The sequence below is a fragment of the Pseudophryne corroboree genome, chromosome 7, assembly GCF_028390025.1.
Source record: "Pseudophryne corroboree isolate aPseCor3 chromosome 7, aPseCor3.hap2, whole genome shotgun sequence".
Taxonomy (NCBI): domain Eukaryota; kingdom Metazoa; phylum Chordata; class Amphibia; order Anura; family Myobatrachidae; genus Pseudophryne; species Pseudophryne corroboree.
The window spans coordinates 280,667,131-280,689,630 of NC_086450.1; the positions used below are offsets into that span (position 1 = coordinate 280,667,131).

Genomic DNA, 22,500 nt, shown 5'->3' on the forward strand with positions numbered 1-22,500 from the left:
ACACACACTAATATACACACACATATATTTATTTGTTTAGGTCATTCCTGAACAGCCCCTTTTAAAACCAAAAGAGCTGCAGGATCAGAGAAAACAATTATGGATTTCCCCAGCTAAAATACTGAAGCAAAGCAGATTTTTAGTTTAAATAGACCCTAAAAGGTGGAAGACAGACAACAGGAAATATATGGGTTTTATATGCTGATATATTACTTTCCATCAAGGAAATAGGTTTGGTATAACACAGTGGTGTACGGTGAGGTCAGTGGCTGCTGAGGCATGCCCGCTACGGCACCCGCTTCTGGCCCTTTATCATTGCCCGTGGGAGGCACCACTCTGTGCCTCAAACAGATTTAAACCTGTTTTTTTATGTAAAAATTACTACAATAATGTAAAGCATATACTTATGTGTCAATTATCTTCTTTGTATTATTGTAAAAATTAATGACAGGGAAGTCTCTGCCTCCCCATGCCAGCATAGCCCCGGTATAACCGTATGTCTTGTAATGGCTTCTAAAGCAGTTTAAAAAGACTTCTTAATGAGCTAGTAGATGAACCCGATGGAACTTAATCTGCCAAATGGACATTTATAAATAAAAACCACTTTTAGAAAAACCCCAAATTAGATGGTGGAAAAATTAACTGCAGCGGTTATCCAAAGGGCTATTAAAACAGGGCTATTAAAATGACCATCAGTTAGGTAAAATTACCTAATCAAAACTAAATTTGTCAAACTAAGAAAACAAGTGGAGATGTTGCCCATAGCAACCGGATTCTAGCAAATATCTAGCAGAAACTAGAAAATGTTGGTTAGACTCCGATGGTGGCTATGGATTTGATAATTCTCCCCATATTTCCCTATTAAGGTATAGGATCAGGTCTGAATGACAGCTCTATACAATTCCTACTAGTAACTGCATTTCTATTAGATTCATCTTACACTGGATCTACAATGCAACCATAAGTATATAACTCACGGCTGCAACGCCGTCCTGCAGTGAGAATGAGAACTACTGAACTAGCCTATTAAGAAATAGCTTCAATTGTCTGTGCCAAGTGAACGTAAAAAAACAAAAGCAGGTTAAAATATCCAAGCTCTCACATCCTGTAAAGTTTTAAATTTGAGCCTAAAACTTGCCTATATAGTATACTGTGATTTTATAATGTCCTCCCCCTTATTATACAATGGGTTTTGGATTTACATATGTAATACTATTCTGACATTAGTACCTATGAACTACAAAGAATTTGCAAATACAAATCTATTGGAATCATTTTTTTAAATACATTTGCACATAGATACAATAAAGCCTGTTTCACATTCATGTAATTTCACAGAAATGGTTTCTCTGCCATGACAGTCATATGGTTCAACCTACAAAACAGATAAAAAAACAAACAAACAAAAACACACAAAAGATGAAAGCATCAAGCACATCATCCATCCAGATTATTTCAACGTTACTGAAATAAGATATAGAGCTAGCATGGTAGTTGCATTACCTTTTCACAGCCCTAGAGGGTGGTCCCTCCAGTCAGGGTAGTGTGTGGAAGCTCGCATTGCGGCCGCCTGCACCGTACCTGGCCTGTGAATAAATAGAGGACTTCAGTTTCACACACTGTCAGTCCTTTCACATTAACCAGCTTACACAGTAAAGAAAAAAAAAAAGTTAGTTCTAAAATGAAATTCAAACTAAATTGAACAAGTGTTCATGTGAAAGAAAGTCTTGCATCTAGGAGACACGTAAAGTTAAGATCTATTGGTTAATCGAAGTCATCAATTCTAATGAATGGGTCTATTCATGAAGCAGTGAAAACTGGAAAAGTACCAATCAGCATTGAAGTAACATTTATACTTTGCCTACTATAAAATACAGAGCAGCTGATTGGTTGCCATGGGCATCTTCTCCACTCTTCACCGTTTCATGAATAGACCCTTAAGTGCTGAAGTTAAGTCCCTCGCCTCTTGAAATACAGTAGTTTTTTGTAGGGATTAAGGGGTCTATTCATGAAGCAGTGAAAAGAGAAGTGAGCCTGTAGAGAAGTTGCCTATGGCAACCTATCAGCTGCTCCATACAATTATATAGTATGCATATTATAAAAAGGTTTCTTTTACGTCCTAGAGAATGCTGGGGTCCACATTAGTACCATGGGGTATAGACGGGTCCACCAGGAGCCACTGGCACTTTAAGAGTTTGAGTGTGAGGGCTGGCTCCTCCCTCTATGCCACTCCTACCAGACTCAGTCTAGAAATGTGCCCGGAGAAGGCGGTGACAGCTAGGGGAGCTCTCCAGAGCTTTTCTAGTAAAAAGTTATTTTAGAGTTTTTTATTTTACAGGGAGGCTGCTTCCAACAGTCTCCCTGCAGCGTGGGACTAAGGGGAAGGGGGGGGGGGGGGGGGGGAATAGTGTGTCCGCCGTGAGGGGTCTGAGCCACTTACTCCGCTGACAGGACACTGAGCTCCTGAAAGGATAGATCGCACCCCGCCAAAGGGGATCGCTCACCCCAGCAGCATGCCGCCACCCACTTACAGAGCTGAAGATTATGGCAAGTAAGACACTGACCCCCCTTGCAAGCAGGGGGCCGGTGTGAAGATGGCGGCAGCAGTGTAGGAGCGCAGTATTAAACTGCACTCCGGGATGGCTCAGCGGTACATATTGCGGCATGTTGAGGGGAGCCCTGGGCCAGCGCTTACACCCTCTACACTGGTCACAATGCCTGTCTAGGTCAAAGGATCTCAGCCAGCATCAATCCCCCGGCCAGTATAATCAGATGAAGAGTGGGAAGACAGCGCGATTTTGGGGGCGGAGCTTTTCCTCAGAGCGGACCCAGCAGCGTTCAGCGCCATTTTCCTGCCTGCACAGCGCTGATCATGAGAAAGCAGGTCCCTCCACAGCAACTCCAGCTATCTCTCACGGTACCAAGGGGTTGTAGAAGGAGGGGGGGGGGGGAGGGGAAGGGAGCTGTAATACGACTATTAAGGTGCACAGTCAGCGCTGACAAGAGGTCTCCCTGTGGTTAAGCGCGCTGTGTGTGGGTTGGCTCCAATCTCTGTCTCTTGCCATTCTTGGGGGTGAAACTGTCTGCCATCCCCTGTGTGCGTGGGGTGTTTTGTAGTCTCCTTTAGCTATGTACAGGGACACGGTCATATGCTGCGGAGGATATGTCCTCCCAGGATGATCCCATTCCATGTAATCAGGATAGCACTGGTTTAACAGATTCCAGCAGGGGAACCTGAGAGGTTTTCCTCTAACAAATCTTGGATTTCTCAGATTTCAGATAGGGTTGCAAGTAATGAATCCGCAACCCAGGTATTACAAAACTATGGCAGTATGGTCCGATTCTGGTACCTCAGGACGCTCCGCTATATACCCGCACAAACGTGCGCTTGTTCATGTCCTGCAAGATGACACGGATACAGATTCTAATACCACAGACTGTACTGGGGATGTGTTGCGGGGGTTTGCCTCTCTTGCAACGGGGGTGCAATTGATGATAGAGGCTATCAGGGATGTATTGAATATTAATGATACAACACCCGAGCAGGTTGAGGAGGCTTTTTCACTGAAAATAAGAAAGCCTCGCTAACCTCCCCTGCGTCAAAAGTAATTAACTGCTATATTTGAGAAAGCATGGGAAAACCCTGAGAAAACATTCCAGATACCTAAAAGGGTCCAGTTGGCGTTTCTTTTCCAAGAGGAGGATAGCAAAAAATGGGAAAGCCCACCAATTGTTGATGCATCCGTTTCCAGACTCTCAAAAGAGGTGGTTTTACCTGTTCCGGGATCTACCGCCTTAAAGGAGTCGGCTGATCGAAAAATTGATAATACTCTTAAAATCAATGTACACCGCTTCGGGGGCCATATTACGTCCCACTATTGCTAGTGCATGGATAGCAAAAGCTATAGAAAAATGGTCAGGCACCTTACTTGAGGATTTGGATACAATGGATAAGGGTGATGTTGAATTGTTTTTGCGTAACATTCACGATTCAGCAGGTTTTATGGTAGAATCCATGAAAGACCTGGTTTCCATGGTTGCGGGGATCTCTTCCATGTCTGTTTCAGCTCGTCTGGGACTGTGACTGCACTAGTGGTCGGCGGAAGCCAGGAAAAAAGTGTGGAGTCCCTACCCTTCACAGTTCAGGCTCTCTTTGGGGAAGCTTTGGACGCGTGGATATCCACAGCTACAGCTGGACCTGCTCCAAAGAAATCCTTCTCTGCATCATCTCAGTCCTTCCGGTCTAACAAGCCTAGGAAGTCCAAACCATCTAATACCTTCTTTAGGGGAGGTCGAGCTAAATCCAAGAAACCTGCTGCGGCAGGTTCCCAGGAAACTAAGCCCGCTTCCAGTACGCCGAAGTCCTCCGCGAGGCCTGGAGGTGGGGCCAGTGGGAGTTGGGCTCAGACAGTTCAGTCACGTCTGGGTATCGTCCGGCCCGGATCCCTGGGTGATAGAAATTGTGTCCCAGGGATACAGGTTGGAATTTCAAAATCTCCCCCCTCACCAATTTTTCAAATCAGGCTTGCCAGTTCTGCTGGCAGACAGGACTGTCCTACAAGCAGCGGTCCACAAGTTGGTGGAGGCACAGGTCATTGTGCCAGTACCTCCTCATTTGCAAGCCACGGGTTACTATTCAAACCTTTTTGTGGTACCGAAACCAGATGGTTCGGTCAGGCCCATTCTCAACCTAACATCACTGAACCCTTTTCTGAAGGAGTTCAAGTTCAAAATGGAGTCTCTCAGGGCGGTGATATCAGGTCTGGAAGAGGGGGAATTCCTAGTATCCCTGGATATCAAGGATGTGTACCTCCACATTCCTATTTGGCTACCGCATCAGGCTTCTCTGTTTTGCATTACTGGACTGTCATTTCCAGTTCCAGGCCCGGTCATTCGGCCTCTCTAAAGCACCAAGGTGATGGCGGAGATGATGGTTCTACTCCGAAAACAGGGGGTAAACATCATTCCGTATCTGGACGAACAACTGATAAAGGCAACGTCCAAGGAGGAGCTGTTGCAGTCCATTGTACTCATAACCCGCCTACTCAGAGTCCATGGTTGGATTCTGAACCCTCCAAAATCTTATTTGGAACCAACCCGGAGGTTGTCTTTTCTGGGGATGATCCTCGACACAAGTGCAGAGGGTGTTTCTTCCGCAGGAAAAGGCGTTGGTAATACAAACAATGGTCCGGGATGTCTTGAAGCCAGCCCAGGTGTCTGTTCATCAATGCATTCGCCTTTTGGGGAAGATGGTGGCCTCTCACGAGGCTCTCCAGTATGGGGGGTTCCATGCTCGGGCCATTCAACTGGATCTCCCGGACAAGTGGTCAGGCTCTCATCTACACATGCACCAGAGAATTCGTCTGTCGCCAAAAGCCAGGATTTCATTCCTCTGGTGGCTCCAATTGCCTCACCTTCTGGAGGGCTGCAGGTTCGGGATTAAGGACTGGGTCCTTCTAACCACGGATACAAGCCTCCGGGGCTGGGGCACAGTCACTCAAGGGGAAAACTTCCAAGGAAGGTGGTCAAGTCTGGAAGCCAGCCTGCCGATCAACATCCTGGAACTAAGAGCAGTCTACAATGGTCTTCAAGCGGCCCATCTTCTAAGAAATCGGGCCATTCAAGTACAGTCGGACAATGTAACGACGATTGCATACATAAACCGACAGGGCAGAACAAAAGAGCAGAGCTGCGATGTCAGAGGTGACAAGAATCATCCTCTGGGCAGAAAAACACGCATTGGTGCGCACTGCAATCTTCATTCCGGGAGTGGACAACTGGGAAGCAGACTTCCTCATCCGGAGGAGTGGGGTCTCCATCCGGAGGTGTTCAAGGAAATAACAGACCTTTGGGGGTTACCCCAAATAGACATAATGACCTCTTTTCTCAACAAGAAGCTTCAACACTATTGTTCCAGGTCAAGGGACCCACAAGCAGTGGCAGTGTACACTCTGGTGTCTCCGTGGGTGTTTCAGTCGGTGTACATGTTTCCACCACTCCCACTCATTCCAAGAGTTCTAAAGCTCGTAAGGAAAACATGCGTTCAAGCGATCTTCTGCTCCAGACTGGCCAAGGTGGGCTTGGTACACGGACCTTCTGAATCTCTTGCAGGAAGAGCAGAGGCCTCTTCCTCTTCGGGAGGACCTACTGCAGCAGGGGCCGTTCGCCTATCAAGACTTACCACGGCTAAGTTTGACGGCATGGAGGTTGAACGCCTGATACTAGCTCGGAGGGGCATTTCAAAGGTGGTCATTCCTAACCTGATACAGGCTAGGAAAGGGGTAACGTCTAAACATTACCATCGTATTTGGAAGAAATGTCTCTTGGTGTGAGTCCAAGAAGTTTCCTGCGGTGGAGTTTCAACTGGGATGTTTTCTCCTCTTCCTGCAAGCAGGTGTGGATATGGACCTGAGGATGGGATTTGTGAAGGTCCAGATTTCAGCCCTGTCCATTTTCTTCCAGAAACAATTGGCTGCCCTCCCTGAGGTTCGGACCTTTTTGAAGGGAGTTCTGCACATCCAACCTCCCTTTGTATCTCCTACGGCGCCTTGGGACATTAACGTTGTGTTGCAATTTCTCCAGTCGGACTGGTTTGAGCCTCTACAGGAGGTTGAGGTCAAATTTTTTACATGGATGCCTGTCACGTTGTCGGCCCTAGCTTCTGCTAGACGTGTGTCAGAATTGGGGGCTTTGTCCTGTAAAAGCCCTTACTTAATATTCCATGAAGATAGAGCTGAGCTCCGGACATGTCAGCAGTTTCTTCCAAAGGTTGTGTCGGCATTTCATATCAACCAACCTATTGTGGTGCCAGTGGCTACGGACTCCTCAATCTCGTCAAAGTCCTTGGATGTTGTGAGGGCTGTGAAAATCTACGTGAAGAGGACTGCTCATCACAGGAAAAATCGGACTGTTTGTCCTGTATTATCCCAAGAAAATTGGGTGTCCTGCCTCAAAGCAGACTATAGCTCACTGGATTAGGTTCACTATCCAGCATGCTTATTCTACGGCAGGATTGCAGTGTCCAAAATCTGTTAAGGCCCGCTCTACTCGTAAGGTGAGGTCTTCCTGGGCGGCTGCCGGGATGTCTCGGCGTTACAACTTTGCCGAGCAGCAACTTGGTCTGGGTCGAACACGTTTGCCAAGTTCTACAAGTTTGAACTTCAGATCATCAGAGGCCAAAGTATCGGAGAGTTTTGAAGGAGCCTCCGTTCTCTCCCTCCCATTCTGGGAATTAGTACATCCCCATGGTACTAATGTGGACCCCAGCATCCTCTAGGACGTAAGAGAAAAATAAGAATTTACTCACCGGTAATTCTATTTCTCGTAGTCCGTAGTGGATGCTGGGGACTCCGTAAGGACCATGGGGAATAGACGGGCTCTGCAGGAGACTGGGCACTCTATAAGAAAGATTTGGTACTATCTGGTGTGCACTGGCTCCTCCCTCTATGCCCCTCCTCCAGACCTCAGTTAGGATACTGTGCCCGGAAGAGCTGACAATAAGGAAGGATTTTGAATCCCGGGTAAGACTCATACCAGCCACACCAATCACACCGTATAACTCGTAATACTATACCCACTTAACAGTATGAAATATAACTGAGCCTCTCAACAGATGGCTCAATAACCCTTTAGTTAGGCAATAACTATATACAAGTATTGCAGACAATCCGCACTTGGGATGGGCGCCCAGCATCCAGTACGGACTACGAGAAATAGAATTACCGGTGAGTAAATTCTTATTTTCTCTGACGTCCTAGTGGATGCTGGGGACTCCGTAAGGACCATGGGGATTATACCAAAGCTCCCAAACGGGCGGGAGAGTGCGGATGACTCTGCAGCACCGAATGAGAGAACTCCAGGTCCTCCTCAGCCAGGGTATCAAATTTGTAGAATTTTGCAAACGTGTTTGCCCCTGACCAAGTAGCAGCTCGGCAAAGTTGTAAAGCCGAGACCCCTCGGGCAGCCGCCCAAGATGAGCCCACCTTCCTTGTGGAATGGGCTTTTACCGATTTAGGATGCGGCAATCCAGCCGCAGAATGCGCCAGCTGAATTGTGCTACAAATCCAGCGAGCAATAGTCTGCTTAGAAGCAGGAGCACCTATTTTGTTGGGTGCATACAGGATAAAAAGCGAGTCAGTTTTCCTGACTCCCGCCGTCCTGGAAATATAAATTTTCAAGGCCCTGACTACGTCCAGTTACTTGGAATCTTCCAAGTCCCTAGTAGCCGCAGGCACTACAATAGGTTGGTTCAAGTGAAAAGCTGATACCACCTTAGCGAGAAACTGGGGACGAGTCCTCAATTCTGCCCTATCCATATGGAAAATCAGATAATGGCTTTTCCATGACAAAGCCGCCAATTCTGATACCCGCCTGGCCGAAACCAAGGCCAATAACATGACCACTTTCCACGCGAGATATTTCAAATCCACAGTTTTAAGTGGCTCAAACCAATGTGATTTCAGGAAACTCAACACCACATTGAGATCCCAAGGTGCCACAGGAGGCACAAAAGGGGGCTGAATATGAAGCACTCCCTTTACAAAAGTCTGAACTTCAGGCAGTGAAGCCAGTTCTTTCTGGAAGAAAATCGACAGAGCCGAAATCTGGACCTTAATGGAACCCAATTTTCGGCCCATAGTCACTCCCGACTGTAGGAAGTGCAGAAAACGACCCAGCTGAAATTCCTCTGTAGGGGCCTTCCTGGCCTCACACCACGCAACATATTTTCGCCAAATACGGTGATAATGGTTTGCGGTTACTTCTTTCCTGGCTTTTATCAGCGTAGGAATGACTTCCTCCGGAATGCCCTTTTCCTTTAGGATCCGGAATTCAACCGCCATGCCGTCAAACGCAGCCGCGGTAAGTCTTGGAACAGACAGGGCCCCTGCTGTAGCAGATCCTGTCTGAGCGGTAGAGGCCATGGGTCCTCTGATATCATTTTTTGAAGTTCTGGATACCAAGCTCTTCTTGGCCAATCCGGAACCACGAGTATCGTTCTTACTCCTCGCCTTCTTATTATTCTCAGTACCTTTGGTATGAGAGGCAGAGGAGGGAACACATAAACCGACTGGTACACCCACGGTGTCACTAGAGCGTCCACCGCTATCGCCTGAGGGTCCCTTGACCTGGCGCAATATCTCTTTAGCTTTTTGTTGAGGTGGGACGCCATCATGTCCACCTGTGGCCTTTCCCAACGGTTTACCAACAGTTGGAAGACTTCTGGATGAAGTCCCCACTCTCCCGGGTGTAGGTCGTGTCTGCTGAGGAAGTCTGCTTCCCAGTTGTCCACTCCCGGAATGAACACTGCTGACAGTGCTAGTACGTGATCTTCCGCCCATCGGAGAATCCTTGTGGCTTCTGCCATCGCCATCCTGCTTCTTGTGCCGCCCTGTCGGTTTACATGGGCGACTGCCGTGATGTTGTCTGATTGGATCAGTACCGGCTGGTTTTGAAGCGGGGGCCTCGCCTGACTTAGGGCATTGTAAATGGCCCTCAGTTCCAGAATATTTATGTGTAGGGACGACTCCTGACTTGACCAAAGTCCCTGCAAATTTCTTCCCTGTGTGACTGCCCCCCAGCCTCGAAGGCTGGCATCCGTGGTCACCAGGACCCAGTCCTGTATGCCGAATCTGCGGCCCTCTAGAAGATGAGCACTCTGCAGCCACCACAGTAGAGACACCCTGGTCCTTGGAGACAGGGTTATCAGTCGATGCATCTGAAGATGCGATCCCGACCACTTGTCCAAGAGGTCCCACTGGAAGGTCCTTGCATGGAACCTGCCGAATAGAATTGCTTCGTATGAAGCCACCATTTTTCCCAGGACTCGTGTGCAGCGATGCACCGATACCCGTTTTGGTTTCAGGAGGTCTCTGACTAGAGATGACAGCTCCTTGGCTTTCTCCTGCGGGAGAAACTTTTTTCTGTTCTGTGTCCAGAATCATCCCCAGGAACAGTAAGCGTGTGGAAGGAACCAGTTGTGACTTTGGAATGTTTAGAATCCAGCCATGCTGTTGTAGCACTTCCCGAGATAGTGCTACTCCGACCAGCAACTGCTCCTTGGACCTCGCCTTTATTAGGAGATCGTCCAAGTACGGGATAATTAAAACTCCCTTTTTTCGAAGGAGTATCATCAATTCTGCCATTACCTTGGTAAACACCCTCGGTGCCGTGGACAGTCCAAACGGTAGTGTCTGGAATTGGTAATGGCAATCCTGTACCACAACTCTGAGGTACTCCTGGTGAGGAAGGTAAATGGGGACATGCAGGTAAGCATCCTTGATGTCCAGGGATACCATGTAATCCCCCTCGTCCAGGCTTGCAATAACCGCCCTGAGCGATTCCATCTTGAACTTGAATCTTTTTATGTATGTGTTCAAGGATTTCAAATTTAAAATGGGTCTCACCGAAACGTCCGGTTTCGGTACCACAAACAGTGTGGAATAGTAACCCCGTCCTTGTTGAAGTAGGGGTACCTTGACTATCACCTGCTGGGAATACAGCTTGTGAATTGCCTCTAGCACAGCCTCCCTGCCCGAGGGAGTTGTCGGTAAGGCCGATTTGAGGAAACGGCGGGGGGGAGACGCCTCGAATTCCAGCTTGTACCCCTGAGATACTACTTGAAGGATCCAGGGATCGACCCGTGAGCGAACCCACTGATCGCTGAATTTTTTGAGGCGGCCCCCCGCCGTACCTGGCTCCGCCTGTGGAGCCCCACCGTCATGCGGCGGATTTGGAAGAAGCGGGGGAGGACTTTGGTTCCTGGGAACCTGCTGTGTGTTGCAGCTTTTTTTCCCTTCCTCTGCCTCTAGACAGAAAGGACCCGCCTTTTCCCCGCCTGATTTTCTGGGGTCGAAAGGACTGTACCTGATAATACGGCGCTTTCTTTGGCTGTGAGGGGACATGGGGCAAAAATGCTGACTTCCCAGCTGTTGCTGTGGAAACAAGGTCTGAGAGACCATCCCCGAATAACTCCTCACCCTTATAAGGCAAAACTTCCATGTGCCTTTTCGAATCTGCATCCCCTGTCCACTGCCGAGTCCATAAGCCTCTCCTAGCAGAAATGGACAATGCACTTATTCTAGATGCCAGCCGGCAGATCTCCCTCTGTGCATCTCTCATGTATAAGACTGAGTCTTTTATATGCTCTACGGTTAGCAATATAGTGTCCCTGTCTAGGGTGTCAATATTTTCCGACAGGGAATCTGACCAAGCAGCAGCAGCACTGCACATCCACGCTGAAGCAATAGCTGGTCTCAGTATAACACCAGTGTGTGTATATATAGACTTTAGGATAGCCTCCTGCTTTCTATCAGCAGGTTCCTTTAGGGCGGCCGTATCCGGAGACGGTAGTGCCACCTTCTTTGACAAACGTGTGAGCGCTTTATCCACCCTCGGGGGAGTTTCCCAACGTGACCTATCCTCTGGCGAGAAAGGGAACGCCATTAGTAATTTTTTTGAAATCACCAATTTTTTATCGGGGGAAGCCCACGCTTCTTCACACACTTCATTTAATTCTTCAGATGGGGGAAAAACTATTGGTAGTTTTTTCTCCCCAAACATAATACCCTTTTTTGAGGTACCTGGGTTTATATCAGAAATGTGTAATACCTCTTTCATTGCCTCAATCATGCAACGAATGGCCCTAGTGGACATTAAATTTGACTCATGGCCATCGACACTGGTATCAGTATCCGTGTCGACATCTGTGTCTGCCATCTGAGGTAGTGGGCGTTTCAGAGCCCCTGATGGCCTTTGAATTGTCTGGGCAGGCACGAGCTGAGAAGCCGGCTGTCCCGCGTTTGGCATGTCGTCAAATTTTTTATGTAAGGAGTCGACACTTGCACGTAATTCCTTCCATAAGTCCATCCACTCCGGTGTCTGCCCCGCAGGGGGGGGGACATCACATTTATAGGCATCTGCTCCGCCTCCACATAAGCCTCCTCATCAAACATGTCGACACAGCCGTACCGACACACCGCACACACACAGGGAATGCTCTTAAAAGGAGACAGGACCCCACAAAAGCCCTTTGGGGAGACAGAGAGAGAGTATGCCAGCACACACCAGAGCGCTATATAATGCAGGGACTAACTGAATTATGTCCCCTTATAGCTGCTATAAGTTATACTGCGCCTAAATTTAGTGCCCCCCCTCTCTTTTTTACCCTTTCTGTAGTGTAGACTGCAGGGGAGAGTCAGGGAGCTTCCTTCCAGCGGAACTGTGAGGGAGAAATGGCGCCAGTGTGCTGAGGGAGATGGCTCCGCCCCTTTTTCGGCTGACTTTTCTCCCGCTTTTTTATGGATTCTGGCAGGGGTAATTACCACATATATAGCCTCTGGGGCTATATATTGTGGTTATTTTGCCAGCCAAGGTGTTTTTATTGCTGCTCAGGGCGCCCCCCCCCCCCCCCCAGCGCCCTGCACCCTCAGTGACCGGAGTGTGAAGTGTGTATGAGGAGCAATGGCGCACAGCTGCAGTGCTGTGCGCTACCTTGGTGAAGACTGAAGTCTTCTGCCGCCGATTTTCCGGACCATCTTCATGCTTCTGGCTCTGTAAGGGGGACGGCGGCGCGGCTCCGGGAACGAACACCAAGGACGGGTCCTGCGGTCGATCCCTCTGTAGCTAATGGTGTCCAGTAGCCTAAGAAGCCCAAGCTAGCTGCAAGCAGGTAGGTTCGCTTCTTCTCCCCTTAGTCCCTCGTTGCAGTGAGCCTGTTGCCAGCAGGTCTCACTGTAAAATAAAAAACCTAACATATACTTTCTTTCTAGGGGCTCAGGAGAGCCCCTAGTGTGCATCCAGCTCGGCCGGGCACAGAAATCTAACTGAGGTCTGGAGGAGGGGCATAGAGGGAGGAGCCAGTGCACACCAGATAGTACCAAATCTTTCTTATAGAGTGCCCAGTCTCCTGCGGAGCCCGTCTATTCCCCATGGTCCTTACGGAGTCCCCAGCATCCACTAGGACGTCAGAGAAATAGGATTTTGGTAACCTACCGGTAAATCTTTTTTTTCTCGTAGTCCGTAGAGGATGATGAGCGGCCGCCCAGCGCTTCGTTTTGCTGCAACCGTTATCTGGTTCAGTACAACTTTGTTTAGTTATGTACTGCATTGTTACTTGGTAAGTAATGTTTAAGTAGTTGCTGAGTTTTTCAAGCTAGTTAGCTTGATGTGCCTTGTATGTGTGAGCTGGTATGAATCTCGCCACTGTGTTAAATCCTTCTCTCGAAGATGTCCGTCTCCTCGGGCACAGTTTCTAGACTGAGTCTGGTAGGAGGGGCATAGAGGGAGGAGCCAGCCCACACTCTCAAACTCCCAATGGCTCCTGGTGGACCAGTCTATACCCCATGGTACTAATGTGGACCCCAGCATCCTCTACGGACTACGAGAAAAATATTTACCGGTAGGTAACCAAAATTCTATTTACTTCAATGCTGATTGGTTGCCATGGGCAACTTCTCCACTGGTTCACTTCTCCACCCTTAGGGGTCTATTCATGAAGCAGTGAAAAGTGTAGAGATGTTGCCCATGGCAACCAAACAGCTGCTACGAATAATTTTATAGAATGTATTTTATAAATGTTACCTCAACACTGACAGGTTGCCATGGGCAACTTCTCCACTCATCACTGCTTCACAAATAGACCCCTGAGTATTTCTATGCTTGTGCTCAGGGATCAGTTTAAGATACCAAATTGATGAATGAGTCGCATAAAAAAAAAAACACAAAGGCAGTGTATTGTCTGATATTTCAATCCCTTTGCAGTGTAATGGATCTCATATTAGGCAGTCTATAAGCTGAACGGCATCATGTCTAAGTAGACACCTGGCTGACCAGGGCTAAATGCCCTAGTACAAACTGCTGAAAAGCCACATATGGGCTATTTATTCCCAAGGTGCAGTAGTGCTAGTTCTGAGCACTGTCTATGAAAGGAGTTCTATTTCTAAACCTGGGAGATCTTGAAAATAACATTTTGCCATCATGTGCAGTATTTTAATTCTAAAGGAAACAAACGGCCTATTGTGGGAAATGTTGTAGTGACATTGCCAATAAATACTGTTATTCATGGGTGAAATACATTCCAATTCAGGCTTCCCAATTACCTAAATTTCATAAGCTTCCAATTGCTTAAACATGTAATTTCTTGCTTACCTAATATAATTTTAAGCAGGGCGAATGTTGAACTACTCACCTTTCCTGCTGTGCAGGTAAGCTACTAAACAAAACTGGGAGGCTCCTGGGAACTAAAGTCTGATCTGCCAGTCACAAATATAACCAATTGCCATTCTTAAGGAGGGTACACTGACCTAGGTCAATTCAGTTAAACATGGAAGTAGTTTTACTATGCTATGACTGACCAATGGATTTGAAAGAGCAATAGTAATCCATCCTTGATTTAGCATCAAAAACCCTTTGAAATATACATCAAAGCAGCTAATCAGCAGCTTTGTAAACCCAACATTTAGTAAGCCTACCCCATGGAGTCCACTAATATTTGTATATTAAAAAGTGGTAAAATAAAATACAAGCTGACCCATGCGTAAATGCATCCAAAATGAATGACATGCGTTCTTGTAGCCTTCCAACCTATTCAAAGCTAATTAAAATCTATTCTCTATTGTATATGTAGATCTGCAAAGCGCTTGGGAGGAAACAAATATTTATCATGGAAGGCAAAGGCAATATTAGTGTTTGCAGACCACAGTTACCCTATCACAGTGCTTCTGAAATCCAGTCCTTGGGACATAGTAACAGTGCGGTTTTCAATATCTACTTGCTGGAGCACTGGTGTATTAAATTATAGACTGACATTTTAAAAGATCCACAGATGGTTGTAATTATTTCACTTATTCTATGAGGTTGCCTGGGAAACATGCATGCCCTGATTTACCCAGCGAAACTCCGTTTATTCTACAAAGATAGACACTGACTTTCTTACACCGGCAGATGCTGCTGATTTCTTGCAGGATGCAGACCCTGACCTCTCGGCTGACATAACGGATCCGTCCCCACAACAAGCCGCACGTTAATGCTGTTAGCTTATAGCTATTTATTACTTTCACAGGTTTCCCGATAATGTTCATTTGGATTGGTTCATATTCTTGTTACTATGGACCGGGCTCGGAAGGTGCTTGCTCCAGGTGTTATGTTAAGAGTTTCTCCGTATTTACACTACTGGTTTCTTTTTTTCTTTTATGTCCAGAAGTCTAGTGTTATGACATGTGATATGTTCGCTACGCAGCGCGTTTTTCCCTTTGCTACTCTTTTTGCATTTTGTAATGTTTTCCCTGTTTTTGTGCCCCCCTTCCTTCATGTTTCTTCCTTCCCCTCTACCCTTTCCGTATGGTTTAATGATGTATTCTCATGTGTCTCATCACCCACTTATTAGAATCGGCTCAGCTGTACTCTCAAATCCCCTCTCTCTGTTATGTCTGTCTTACGCATAGGCTCCCTGAACGTGGGGGTTTTTAACTCTCCTGCGAAGAGAAGAAAGATTTTGGTATACTTTAATGCATTAAAACCGAATGTGGCTTTTGAGGCACATTTAATTCCAGCTGAAATGTTGAAATTACAAATGTTAGGATGGAAACTACTTGACATCTCGTCTTATAATTCTAAGGCTCGAGGAGTTGTCCTCCTTATTGAACGCAATATCTCGTACTCACTTCCAAAAACTGACTTGGAAGGTTGATACATGATTATCCAGATTTCACTCAATTCCAAGGTGTTCACCTTCTGCAATGTGTATGCTTCTCCTATCTACTCCAAAAAAATGTTTCCAAACATTGATTGCTAAATTAACGCCATATATGGGAGACCCTATGATAGTATGCGGTGATTTTAATCTAATCTCAGACATTTCCATGGATAAATCGCTGCCCCCAAAATCTCATTCCACTCCCAAAAGTTTACCCAGGCTTGGAGTTCCACAATTGGCTACACAATTGTCCCTAGTGGATGCATGGCAGTCAACCAACCCCACTTCTAGAGAATATACCTGCCTTTCAGCGGCCTATCAAACATTCTCAAGAATAGACTATATTTTAATATCACAATCCTTGTTCACAAGAGTATCCTCAGTGGAGATCGAACCCATCTCCATTTCTGATCATGCCCTCCTTAGATTAGACCTTAATTTGTCCAATGACCACCCCTCCCACCACTCTTGGCGCTTCCCCACACATCTTCTCACTTTCACTGAATTTAAATCAATGTTGCTAGACAGCTGGAAGGATTATGCAATTAATAGTGATTGCGCAACCACTAACCCCCCACTCTACTGGCAGACTGCTAAAACTGTTCTTAGAGGCAATATAATATCCTGTGTGTCCAAGTTGAACAAGACATACGCAGCTTTATATTTGTCCTTACAATCCTCACTTAGTACTGCTTATTCTGAATTCCAACGCAACCCCTCCCTAGCCAACAAACACAATTATGTAAAGGCAAAAACCCACTTTGATGAATTTCTCCACAAAAGAGGAGATAAATATCTCTACCGCATCAACTACCGTTATCATCGATTCGGAAATAAAACGGGTAGACTCCTTACTAATATTTTGAATGGTTCTAGACCTTCTGCAGCGGTTCATCCCCTTAGGAGACACGATGGAACCCTCACCTCCTCCACTAAACAAATAGTTGATATGATGACCCAGTTTTACACTGACCTTTATTCTGTTCCTTCTTCTCTGTACCCTAACCTTAATCCTTCTGTAGGCCAGGCCTTTCCATGGTCCACCATGCTTTTCCCCACTATTTCTATGGAGATGCGTTCAGCATTAACTGCACCAACCACACCCATGGAGGTTTCTCAAATTATTTCCTCCCTCAAGGCCAATAAGGCTCCTGGACCTGATGGCTTCGGAGGTAGCTTCTTTAAAATACTACACTCGGAGATACTGAACACCCTGGTTGCTTCATTTAATCATATTCTATTGTCAGATTCTATCCCCCTCTACTTTAATAATGCATATATTAAACTTTTACCTAAACCTGGTCGGGATTTATCTCAGTCAGGGTCTTATTGGCCCATCTCACTACTCAATTCGGATTATAAAATATTAGCCAAAATCCTAGCCAATAGACTAAAAAAAAAAACAACATTTTAAACCTACCGGTAAATCTTTTTCTCGTAGTCCGTAGAGGATGCTGGGGACTCCGTAAGGACCATGGGGATAGACGGGCTCCGCAGGAGACATGGGCACTTTAAGAAAGACTTTGACCCTGGGTGTTCACTGGCTCCTCCCTCTATGCCCCTCCTCCAGACCTCAGTTAGAGAAACTGTGCCCAGAGGAGACGGACAGTACGAGGAAAGGATTTTTGTTAATCCAAGGGCAAGATTCATACCAGCCACACCGTATAACTTGTGATATACTATCTAGTTAACAGTAGGAAAAAAAAAACATATCATCGGTCCAAAACCGATTAAATTATAACATAACCCTTATGGAAGCAATAACTATATACAAGTATTGCAGAAGTAGTCCGCATTTGGGACAGGCGCCCAGCATCCTCTACGGACTACAAGAAAAAGATTTACCGGTAGGTTTAAAATCTTATTTTCTCTAACGTCCTAGAGGATGCTGGGGACTCCGCAAGGACCATGGGGATTATACCAAAGCTCCCAAACGGGCGGTAGAGTGCGGATGACTCTGCAGAACCGATTGAGCAAACAGGAGGTCCTCCTCAGCCAGGGTATCAAACTTATAGAACTTTGCAAAGGTGTTTGACCACGATCAAGTAGCAGCTCGGCACAGCTGTAGTGCAGAGACCCCTCGGGCAGCCGCCCAAGACGAGCCCACCTTCCTAGTGGAATGGGCCTTAAAAGATTTCGGTAACGGCAATCCTGCCGTAGAATGCGTCTGCTGAATCATGTTACAGATCCAGCGAGCAATAGTCTGCTTTGAAGCAGGGTCACCAACCTTGTTGGCTGCATACAGGACAAACAGTGCTTCTGTTTTTCTGATCCTAGCCGTTCTGGCCACGTAAATTTTCAAAGCCCTGACCACATCCAGGGACTCGGAATCCTCCAAGTCACGTGTAGCCACAGGCACGACAATAGGTTGGTTCATATGAAAGGATGAGACCACCTTAGGTAGGAATTTAGGACGGGTCCGCAATTCCGCTCTATCCATATGGAAAACCAGATAGGGGCTTTTATGTGATAAAGCCGCCAATTCCGAAACTCGCCTAGCCAAAGCCAAGGATAACATGACCACCTTCCAAGTGAGATATTTAAACTCCACTGTTTTAAGTGGTTCAAAGCAATGTGATTTAAGGAAACTTAACACCACGTTAAGGTCCCAAGGTGCCACCGGAGGTACAAAAAGGAGGCTGAATATGCAGTACTCCCTTCACAAAAGTCTGTACTTCAGGTAAAGAGGCCAATTCCTTTTGAAAGAAAATGGATAAGGCCGAAATCTGAACTTTAATGGAGCCTAATTTTAGGCCCAAATTCACTCCAGTTTGTAGGAAGTGAAGGAAATGGCCTAGATGGAATTCTTCCGTAGGAGCATTCCTGGCCTCACACCAAGAAACATATCTTCGCCATATTCGGTGATAATGCTTAGATGTCACGTCGGTCCTAGCCTTTATTAGCGTAGGAATGACCTCATCCGGAATACCTTTTTCCGCTAGGATCCGGCGTTCAACCGCCATGCCGTCAAACGCAGCCGCGGTAAGTCTTGGAACAGACAGGGACCTTGTTGTAACAGGTCCTGCCTTAGAGGAAGAGGCCACGGATCTTCTGTGAGCATTTCCTGCAGATCCGGATACCAGGTCCTTCGTGGCCAATCCGGAACAATGAGTATTGTTCTCACTCCTCTTTTTCTTATTATCCTCAACACCTTGGGTATGAGAGGACGAGGCGGAAACACAGACCGACTGGAACACCCACGGTGTCACTAGGGCGTCCACAGCTACCGCCTGAGGGTCTCTTGACCTGGCGCAATACCTTTGTAGCTTTTTGTTGAGACGGGACGCCATCATGTCTATTTTGGGCAGTCCCCACCAACTTGGAATCTGCGCGAAGACTTCTTGATGAAGTCCCCACTCTCCCGGATGCAGGTCGTGCATGCTGAGGAAGTCTGCTTCCCAGTTGTCCACTCCCGGAATGAACACTGCTGACAGAGCGCTTACATGATTCTCCGCCCAGCGAAGAATTCTGGTGGCTTCCGCCATTGCCACTCTGCTCCTTGTGCCGCCTTGGTGGTTTACATGCGCTACTGCGGTGACGTTGTCTGACTGGATCAGAACTGGTCGATCGCAAAGTAAGATCTCCGCTTGACGTAGGGCGTTGTATATGGCCCTTAGTTCCAGGATGTTGATGTGAAGACAAGTCTCTTGACTTGACCAAAGGCCTTGGAAAATTCTTCCCTGTGTGACTGCTCCCCAACCTCGGAGGCTCGCGTCCGTGGTCACCAGGATCCAGTCCTGAATGCCGAACCTGCGGCCCTCTAGAAGGTGAGCACTTTTCAGCCACCACAGGAGAGATACTCTGGCCCTGGGGGACAGGGTGATCCGCTGATGCATTTGCAGATGTGACCCGGACCATTTGTCCAATAGGTCCCATTGGAAGGTCCTTGCATGGAATCTGCCGTAGGGAATGGCTTCGTATGTCGCCACCATTTTTCCCAGGACTTGAGTGCAATGACGTATTGACACTTGTTTTGGCTTCAACAGGTTCATGACTAGAGTCATGAGTTCCTGAGCTTTTTCTGTCGGAAGAAAAACCTTCTTCTGGTCTGTGTCCAGGATCATGCCCAAGAAGGGCAGACGAGTTGTAGGATTCAGCTGCGACTTTGGAATATTGATAATCCAGCCGTGTCGCTGTAACACAGTCAGTGAAAGTGATACGCTGTTCAGCAACTTCTCCCGTGATCTCGCTTTTATGAGGAGATCGTCCAAGTACGGGATAATTGTGACACCCTGTTTGCGCAGGAGCACCGTCACTTCTGCCATTACCTTGGTGAAAATTCTCGGGGCCGTGGAAAGCCCAAACGGCAACGTCTGAAATTGGTAATGACAATCCTGTACCGCAAATCTCAGGTACACCTGATGAGGATATATGGGAACATGCAGGTATGCATCCCTTATGTCCAGAGATACCATAAAATCTCCCCCTTCCAGGCTGGCGATGACCGCTCTGAGCGATTCCATCTTGAACTTGAACCGTTTTAAGTAAAGGTTCAGGGATTTTAAATTCAAAATGGGTCTGACCGAACCGTCCGGTTTCGGGACCACAAACAGAGTTGAGTAGTACCCCTTCCCTCTTTGAAGCAGGGGAACCTCTACCACCACTTGTTGAAGACACAATTTGCGAACCGCATGTAACACTATCTCCCTTTCCAGGGGGGAAGTCTGTAGGGCAGATTTGAAAAACCAGCGAGGAGGCACCTCTTCGAATTCCAGCTTGTAACCCTGGGAAACAATTTATTGCCCAGGGATCCACCTGTGAGTGAACCCAGATGTGGCTGAACAGTCGAAGATGTGCCCCCACTGGTGCGGACTCCCTCAGGGGAGCCCCAGCGTCATGCGGTGGAGTTTGCAGAGGCCGGGAAGGACTTCTGTTCCTTGGAACTAGCCGTGTTGTGCAGCTTTTTCCCTCTGCCCTTACCTCTGGCAAGAAAGGACGATCCACGTACTCTTGCTTTTATTGGAACGAAAGGACTGCATTTGATAATGAGGCGCTTTCTTAGATTGTGAGGGAATATATGGCAAAAAAAGTCGATTTACCTGCCGTAGCGACGAGGTCTGAGAGGCCCTCTCCAAACAATTCCTCACCCTTGTAAGGCAACAACTCCATATGTCTCTTGGAGTCGGCATCACCTGACCACTGTCGGGTCCATAAGACACGCCTAGCAGAAATAGACATAGCGTTTATCCTGGAACCCAGTAAACTAATGTCTCTTTGAGCATCCCTCATATATAAGACAGCATCTTTTATATGCCCTAGGTTCATTAAAATGGTATCCTTATCAAGGGTCTCAATATCCGCTGATAAGGAATCTGTCCATTGCCGACGCAATAGCCGGTCTGAGTAACGTACCAGAATGTGTGTAAATGGACTTCAAAGTAACCTCCTGCTTGCGGTCAGCAGGATCCTTGAGGGTAGCCGTATCTTGGGATGGAAGCGCTATCTTTTTTGATAAGCGCGTCAAAGCTTTGTCTACCCTAGGGGAGTATTCCCACCGGATTCTGTCCTGCGATGGGAAAGGATACGCTATTAGAATCCTTTTGGGAATCTGCAGTTTTTTGTCTGGAGTTTCCCACGCTTTTTTGCATAATTCGTTCAGCTTATGTGATGAGGGAAAGGTGACCTCAGGTTTCTTTCCCTTATACATGTGTACCCTCGTGTCAGGGACAGGGGGTTCCTCAGCGATATGCAAAACATCTTTTATTGCGATAATCATATATCTAATACATTTAGCCACCTTTGGCTGTAATTTTGCATCATCGTAGTCGACACTGGAGTCTGAATCCGTGTCGGTATCTGTGTCAACTATTTGGGATAGTGGGCGCTTCTGAGACCCCGAAGGTCCAGGCGACATTGGGACAGGCATGGGTTGACTCCCTGACTGTACCCCAGCTTCAGCTTTGTCTAATCTTTTGTGCAATAAATTAACATTAGCACTTAAAACATTCCACATATCCATCCAGTCAGGTGTCGGCACCGCCGACGGAGACTTAACATTCATACACTCCCCCTCCTCCTTAGGTGAGCCTTCAATCTCAGACATGTCGACACGCGTACAGACATGTCGACACACGCGTACCGACACCACACACACAGGGAAGCTCTTTTCTGAAGACAGGTTTCCCACCAGGCCCTTTGGAGAGACAGAGAGTATGCCAGCACACACCCCAGCGCTATATGACCCAGGAAAAAACACAGAATGTTTACCCAGTAGCGCCTTTGTTATGTATATGCGCCAATTATGTGCCCCCCCCCCCCTCTTAAAACCCTTCTTTCACCGTGTGTTAAGCAGTGGAGAGTCCGGGGAGCTTCCTCTCAGCGGTGCTGTGGAGAAAAATGGCGCTGGTGAGTGCTGAGGGAGAAGCCCCGCCCCCTCGGCGGCGGGCTTCTGTCCCGCTCAAATTTCTCAACAACATGGCGGGGGCTCTTTATATACATGTACAGTGCCCGTATGTATGTATGTATGTATGTATGTATATATATATATATATTACAGTGACCGAGGTGTGTGAGGTGAATGGGAGCAATGGAAAACAGCTGCAGTGCTGTGCGTTACCTCTATGAAGATCAAGGTGTCTTCTGCCGCCTCTGATGTTCTTTTCCTCAATACTCACCCGGCTTCAATCTTCCGGCTCTGCGAGGAGGATGGCGGCGCGGCTCTGGGACGGATGGCTAGGGTGAGACCTGCGTACCGATCCCTCTGGAGCTAATGGTGTCCAGTAGCCTAAGAAACAGAGTCCTGAAACTCAGAGAAGTGGGTCTGTTTCTCTCTCCTCAGTCCCTCGATGCAGGGAGTCTGTTGCCAGCAG

At 47.2% G+C, this 22,500-nt stretch overlaps 1 protein-coding gene across 2 annotated transcripts in view; it reads right to left on the reverse strand.

Annotated features, from left to right (window-relative positions):
- Positions 1-1,317: 1,317 nt before the first annotated feature.
- Positions 1,318-22,500, reverse strand: part of NABP1 (nucleic acid binding protein 1) — a 55,813-nt gene continuing 34,630 nt past the window's right edge. Inside the window, exon 4 of one of the 2 annotated variants that reach the window (XM_063932344.1) lies at positions 1,318-1,375. In XM_063932344.1, the coding sequence (XP_063788414.1) occupies positions 1,333-1,375 (43 nt within the window). In that variant the 3' untranslated portion in view covers positions 1,318-1,332. Of the gene's footprint in view, positions 1,376-1,503; positions 1,587-22,500 lie in introns of those variants that run through there. The other variant, XM_063932343.1, reaches the window with a different exon arrangement.